The sequence below is a fragment of the Argentina silus genome, assembly GCF_951799395.1.
Source record: "Argentina silus genome assembly, contig: scaffold_195, whole genome shotgun sequence".
NCBI classification, from domain to species: Eukaryota; Metazoa; Chordata; class Actinopteri; order Argentiniformes; family Argentinidae; genus Argentina; species Argentina silus.
Genome location: NW_028153235.1, coordinates 35,444 through 42,943, shown reverse-complemented (window position 1 = coordinate 42,943; position 7,500 = coordinate 35,444). Strand labels below are relative to the sequence as shown.

The 7,500-nt window shown below is 47.3% G+C and overlaps 1 protein-coding gene across 3 annotated transcripts in view; it reads right to left on the bottom strand.

The window, feature by feature from the left end:
- Window positions 1-6,990, bottom strand: part of tpd52l1 (tpd52 like 1) — a 21,520-nt gene extending 14,530 nt beyond the window's left edge. For 2 of the 3 annotated variants that reach the window (XM_083697599.1, XM_083697600.1), the window contains exons 1-2: window positions 6,865-6,990; window positions 3,563-3,583 (exon numbers count right to left, since the gene is read on the bottom strand). In XM_083697599.1, coding sequence (XP_083553725.1) covers window positions 3,563-3,583; window positions 6,865-6,883 — 40 coding nt within the window. In that variant the 5' untranslated portion in view covers window positions 6,884-6,990. The remainder of the gene's footprint in view (window positions 1-3,562; window positions 3,584-6,864) is intronic. The other variant, XM_083697601.1, reaches the window with a different exon arrangement.
- Window positions 6,991-7,500: the final 510 nt, after the last annotated feature.

The window sequence follows — 7,500 nt, the reverse complement described above, 5'->3', positions numbered from 1 at the left end:
AGAGGCTGTAGCAAAGAACTAAACACAGACGGCCCTCCATGGGTTTCTAGAATAATGGACCAACACTAAAAGGTCATGTGTCTCTGTGTTCCGTCTGCCTCTGTGTTCTATCTCTGACGTTCTGTGTTCCGTGTTCCGTGGCCCCTTCCCAACACATCTGTGTCACATTCGCCCCAGCTCAGGTCAGCAGGTCTGGGTTGTCTGAAGGTGTTAGTAGGGTTTCCCATGCTAGTCCTTAAACTACCAGGACCCAATGTTAGCACTGTAGCAGAAACTACCAGACACCCTGCTAACACTGTTAGAATTGTAGAAGAAACTACAACTACCAGACACCCTGCTAGCACTGTTAGCATTGTAGAAGAAACTACCAGACACCCTGCTAACACTGTTAGCATTGTAGCAGAAACTAGCAGACACCCTGCTAGCTCTGTAGCAGAAACTACAACTACCAGACACCCTGCTAGCTCTGTAGCAGAAACTACCAGACTACATGCTAGCACTGTTAGCATTGTAGCAGAAACTACCAGAAACGCTGCTGGCACTGCAACATGACAACTCATCCTCATTGCAAAACTGTCTCAGTGCACCACACTTGCATGATGAGTCAGCATGCCTGCAGACCCCAACACTTTCATTAGCTTCCTGGGTTGACGCTTAGGCTTTAGCTTAGCATGCTAACCAGGAGACCAGGTTATTTATTTATTTATAAATATGTTTTTTTAGGGCATTTCTGCTTTATTGGGATAGAGACAGTAGAGATTGAGAGGAAGGATGGGAGAGAGAGGAGGGATGACATGCAAGATTGGTCGAGGGTCGGAATCGAACCAGGAACCTTGCGATTACGTGGTAAGCGCATTAGCGTGCTACGCCACTAAGCGCCCGCGAGAGACCAGGTTTGTTGTTTGTTTTGTTGTTAGTCACAGTCCTGTTCAGCACAGTGCCGGAGCCGGAGAAATCCTCCTCTCTCTTGTTTCTCATGAAAGAAAAAAGAAAAAGTATTTCGCCGAAAAGGAAAGTCTCTCACTCTCTTGCTGCTTTAGCTTCAAGCTGGGTTACAATCTCTGTCTTCTATGACGTGTACGGTATGTATTATGTGCGTTTGTTGTTTAATGTTTTATACAGTCAAGTATAACTGTACCTGTTGGGGATAATAAAACAAGATTCTCTACTCTACTCTTCTCTCTTGCCTTTTGCACATTGCTCTGTCATCTTGACCTGTCTTCTGACAGAGGAAAGGTCCAGATGGAAAATTCAAGCTGTCTAAAAGCTTCCTAATGGTTGTAATGACTATGTTTAATCGGTAGAGATCAGGGAATGAGATCCCATTTCATTTACGAACGCTGTTTTGGTAAAAACATGTCCTGAAAAGGAGTGTCCTACCTGACATTGGTTTACATATAAACATGTTGTTACTGCCAGGGGTGTTCTAGGGGAGGGGCCAGGGGTGTTCTAGGGGAGGGGCCAGGGGTGTTCTAAGGGAGGGCCAGGGGTGTTCTAGGGGAGGGGCCAGGGGTGTTCTAGGGGAGGGGCCAGGGGTGTTCTAGGGGAGGGGCCAGGGTGTTCTAGGGGAGGGGCCAGGGGTGTTCTAGGGGAGTTGATTCACTGATTTTCGCCTTTCTGTCTCTGGTGTCTGCCTCTTCGAATCGTGCAGAAACATAACATCTAATGTCTGACACTGCAAGTCCAATTCTGAGGGATTATATTATTTTTTAGGGAGGATGTTGTTGTTTGGAATTTGGAACTGAATCTCGCTGCGATGGCCAGAGGTGGCAGATCTTCCGACAAACTTGCGCCCTGCACCTGTGAGCTTGCTGTGGTCTGTCCGATGCTGTTTGGCAAAGTCAACGTCAACAGAGATGTTACTGTGAATCTCATTACGGACGTTCCATCAGTTCAGTTCACCTCCACGTAACTGAATCAGTGACCTGTATTCTTTATTGAACAAGGAAACGGATCAATTAAGCTGTATGTCGGGTGCTCAGTGGTGTAGCACACTAAGGTGCATGCCATATCCTCGGAAGGTCCCTGGTTCGATTCCGGCCATCGACATATCCTGCATGTCATCCTTCCTGTCAATCTCTACTATCTCTATCCCAATAAAGCAGAAATGCCCTAAAAAACATATATTTAAAAAAAGTAAGCTGTGTGTCTGTCAGCTGTCGCATCGCCAAGGCAACGTCAACCGGAAACGTCGCTGTGAATTATCCCCCCAATCTCCTCAGAGTAACGGAGACTGCCCGAGCATAACCGCCATCATAATACAGCCCGTTTAGCCGTAACACCGTGAACATAAACAGGAAGTCCAGTCCTAATTGGTTCTGGTTTGGCCTGCATCTCCTCTCCTCGTCATCTGTGAGTGGTTACATAACTCGTGGCATCGCCGTGGCAATCAGAGGGATTTTCCCTCAGAGATTATCTAACTAGGTTTAACTCCCCTGGCCTCAGGCCTGTCAGCCAGAGCACAGCCACTGCAGAGCAAAGAGGGAGGACGCGGTCTGAGATACAGGCGTTGGTGTTCTGTCTCATCTGTGCTCTCTGACAGGTACAGGTGAGCGTTTCTCTGGCAGGTACAGGTGAGCGTTTCTCTGACAGGTACAGGTGAGTTGGCAGGAGCAGCGTTTCAGGTGTAGTGTAAACACACTGGGATCCAAATGGTGCGGGGGGTCAAAGGGTGGAAAAATACTGGGAAAATGCAGTCGTTTACTCAGACAGGGACAAAGACAGAGATGAAGACAGATCTGAGAGACATCTGATCCGAAACACGAATCAGGAATACAATATTAAAGTATTATATAAAAGGATAGAAACCTTCACACTGTCGGAAACATGAATACAATCCAAAACGGAGACTCATATGACAGATACATGTACTCTCAACGAACACTTTATTAGGAACACCTGCACACCTTCTCATGGTGGAGGTGGTGTAACGGTGTAGGGAATGTTTTCTTGGCACACTTTGGGCCCGTTAATACCAATCAATCATCGCTTGAATGCCACAGGCTATTTAAGTATTGTTGCTGACCATGTGCATCCCTTCATGGCCACAATTTACCCATCTTCTAATGGCTACTTCCAGCATGATAATGCACCATGTCTCAAAGCAAAAGTCGTCTCAAACTGGTTTCATGAACATGACAATGGGTTCAGTGTTCTTCAGTGGCCTTCCTAGTCACTGGATCTGAATCCAATGGAACACCTTTGGGATGTGGTAGAACGGGAGATTCACAGCTTGAAAGTGCACCTGAAAAATCTGCAGGAATTGCGTGATGCAATCATGTCCTCATGGACCAGAATCTCAAAGGGATGTTTCCAACATCTTGTGGAATGAATGCCACGAATAATTGAGGCTGTTCTGAGAGCAAAGGGAGGCCCTACCCAGTATTAGTATAGTGTTCTAATAAAGGGAGGCCCTACCCAGTATTAGTATAGTGTTGTAATAAAGGGCTCGGTGAGTGGATATATTAGGATGCTGGCTTGTAACTTATTTACAACATGATGCCCAAAAGGTGCAAAAGTGCAAAATGGCAGGTGATGAAAAAGAGCAGGTGACTGAACATACCTGTTCGGATGTGTCCTCTCTCTGGGGTCGGTGGTCGAGCGCCGGGGAGAAAACATCACGTTAACTTCATCAAATCGTTTAATAAATCAGTAAAGTGATGTCACAAGTGATGCTTGCTCACATGCCATTTAAAAAAACAAACGGGGGGACAAATCAAATCTGTTGAAACACAGCATGCAGAGAAATAAACTGAAATAATACAGCTATTGTACAGAGGGAAGGTGCCTATGGGGTCTGATCAAGCACATCAAGCAAAAACACCGGCACGTTCTTTTCTTCAATGGCACAGCAACAGCACAGATCTATCAATCAATCACCACATGCTACTCAAACAGTACAGCATCACACAACTAAAGTATATACTAATCAGGGGAGGCTGGTGGAGGTAGAAATCGGAGGACGGCCTCATTGTAATGCATGGAATGGAGTGAAGAATGACATCGAACACGTGTTATGATACCATTCCTGATTCCATCCCATGCATCACAACGAGCCCGTCCTCCAATTTCTACCTCCACCAGCCTCCCCCTGATACTAATATATAAAATACAGAACTATACGTCTAGAGCAAGGACAGAAGCAGGCTTATGATGTCACAGTCACAACTAATCTACGGCCTATCAACAACCGGGAAGGGAAGTGTCAATCCCCTCTAACCTATCAGAGGCAAGGGTGGAGGTGGAGGTGGAGCTACCACCATCTTGCTTGTACCTATTCGATCCTTTTAGATTTATGCAAGTGTCTAGGGTATAGGGTGTAGGGGCTAGGGGTAGTGTCTAGGGTATAGGGTGTAGGGGCTAGGTGTAGTGTCTAGGGCGTAGGGGCTAGGGGTAGTGTCTAGGGAGTAGGGGCTAGTGGTAGTGTCTAGGGTGTAGGGGCTAGTGGTAGTGTCTAGGGTGTAGGGGCTAGGGGTAGTGTCCAGGGTGTAGGGGCTAGGGGTAGTGTCTAGGGTGTAGGGGCTAGTGGTAGTGTCTAGGGTGTAGGGGCTAGGGGTAGTGTCTAGGGTGTAGTGTCTAGGGAGTAGGGGCTAGGGGTAGTGTCTAGGGTGTAGTGTCTAGGGTGTAGGGGCTAGTGGTAGTGTCTAGGGTGTAGGGGCTAGGGGTAGTGTCCAGGGTGTAGGGGCTAGGGAGTAGGGGCTAGGGAGTAGTGTCTAGGGTGTAGGGGCTAGTGGTAGTGTCTAGGGAGTAGGGGCTAGGGGTAGTGTCCAGGGTATAGGGTTTCTGGACATGTTCCTAACTGTCATCTGAGCCTTCAAGATGCTTCAATAACTAACATCATAGCAGCGGACCAGTCTAGACTAGACTCTACAGAACACAGAGAGGCCTAGTAGACCAGTCTAGACTAGACTCTACAGAACAGAGAGAGGCCTAGTAGACCAGTCTAGACTAGACTCTACAGAACAGAGAGAGGCCTAGTAGACCAGTCTAGACTAGACTCTACAGAACACAGAGAGGCCTAGTAGACCAGTCTAGACTAGACTAGACTCTACAGAACAGAGAGAGGCCTAGTAGACCAGTCTAGACTAGACTACTCTACAGAACACAGAGAGGCCTAGTAGACTAGACTAGACTAGACTAGACTCTACAGAACAGAGAGAGGCCTAACGGTCACCTGAACTTTCCAGGCGCATCTCAAACCCACTGGGGCTGGGCATCACCCAGTCATCATACAGCGATGCCGCCTTACCCCAGTCTCCCACGCCATCTGTCAGCGCCGTGTAACCCCAGTCTACTCCATTATGATCTAACGTCTTAATCCAGTCTCCCTCCCCTGTACCTTCAGACATGGCTGTTTTACCCCAGTCTCCCTCCCCTGTACCTTCAGACATGGCTGTTTTACCCCAGTCTCCCTCCCCTGTACCTTCAGACATGGCTGTTTTACCCCAGTCTCCCTCCCCTGTACCTTCGGACATGGCTGTTTTACCCCAGTCCCCTGTACCTTCGGACATGGCTGTTTTACCCCAGTCCCCTGTACCTTGGGAGATGGCGTTTTTAATCCAGTCCCCTGTTCCATCAGATGTCTTACCCCAGTCTCCCCTATCTTCTGACAGTGATGTCTTACCCCAGTCTCCCCTATCTTCTGACAGTGATGTCTTACCCCAGTCTCCCCCGCCTTCTAACTTATTGCCCCTTTCCCCACCACCATCTGATGTATTGCCCCAGTCTCCCCCACCTTTAGACATCCTGCCCCCCTCCCCTCCTCTGTCAGTCTTACCCCAGTCCCCCACCACACCTCCGCTCAGTACACTAGAGTACAGCTCTGGAGCAGGGGGGTCCACAAGGCCGCAGGGTGAGAGAAAAGAGAGTGGGTCAACACACACACACACACACACGCACACCCACACACACCCACCCACACCCACACCCACACACCCACACACACACACACACACACACGCACGCACACACTTATAAACAGGATTTGTAGACAGGAGTGTCCATTACCGGCTTGCCTGTAACCTAATAACCTGACATTGATAAGGCCTAACGCCGCAGAGGAACTATCACCGAACAGTCCATTAGAACCACACACATTGACGCTGCTTGCACCTGAAAATAGCTGATAACTGTCGATTTATCTGGTTGTGTCGGATCTACAGAAGATAAAACGGGAAAGTTGCTTTTTGGACGAAAGGATAAACTACAAAGCGAGGCTCTCTACACCAGGAATACCTCCGGTCACAAGAATTCAATTATTTGGCGGTCACGTGGGGGAAGCGCAAATAGGTGGCCTTGAGTCGGTCATACGGTCGGTAAACGAGTTGGAGCTGCACCGACCCAAGGAGCTGCATTACCGGAATCACGAACTCGATATTCTGTTTCCATGTTGTTCAAGAAGGACGATGGAAAAGTTGAACACATGCCCTCGGCCTCGGCTTCCGTTAAGTAGGTTAGATGCGTCATGTCAGTTAAACTAGTCCCATCTAGCTTTAAACTGTAAACTATTATATATTATGCAATTACAATTATTGTTTTATTATTATTGTTGTTTTTCCTCTTTTGAGAAAGCAGTTGTACGGATGTTGCAGACGAGTTTATCAAATGCATCAGAACACCATCACCCCCTTCCGTTAATCACACAGACGCTCATTCGCCTAATTATGGCACCTGATTGGTATAACGTTAGATCCGCGTTAACATTTCAAATGGTCTGTTTTTCCTAAATTAACGTAGGGTACACCAAACAAATTCGCCTAGTCTAATGTCAGAAATTATTTATTTATTAAACTATAGCTCCGAACTAACTCTGAAACATGTTTGATGGTCACGCGTCATTCTTCAGTTAAAACTTCGGCCACTCACCTTGTTGTCTAGTCTCCATTGGGACCGGTCAGGTGTGTGACTTCAGACAGGTAAACAGAAATAGCTGTCCTCGACAACGCTTTGAACGGAGGTACAGTCTCTGGGTCGCTCCGCGGCTGACAAATACCAATGTTTACACTATCTCCTCCGCTGTCAGTGTCGGTACCGCCTCCGCGAGGCGGAGCGTCGGTGGTTTACCAATGGCGACGCCCTCCATCAAAGAGATTACAGACCCGTGCCTCTGTTCTGTTCGAATTTCGAGTCATGGTTACAGCGTTGCAGGAGGGCCTATGCAACACTGCCACCTGCTGGTGCGTTGGGCCTCTGCACCCACCCTTCCTTCTGTCAGAACTTTACTGTTTCATCGTTAAATAAACCAATATATTGAAACCCTGAAATTATGAACTAATCGCATAGCCATAACAACCATGTAATGTATGGTCTGTGTATGAATTATAATAATATTAATATGATGTCTTTCCTCTGTATGTGTGACCTGATATGTGTATTTGTGACCTCCAGTGATTCATCGTACATTTATGTGTCTTTCTTATATAAACACATACCATTCCAATGCCAGTATTCAGCCTCTTAGAAATTCAAATGGATATACAATAGAGTTATATGGTAAACTAC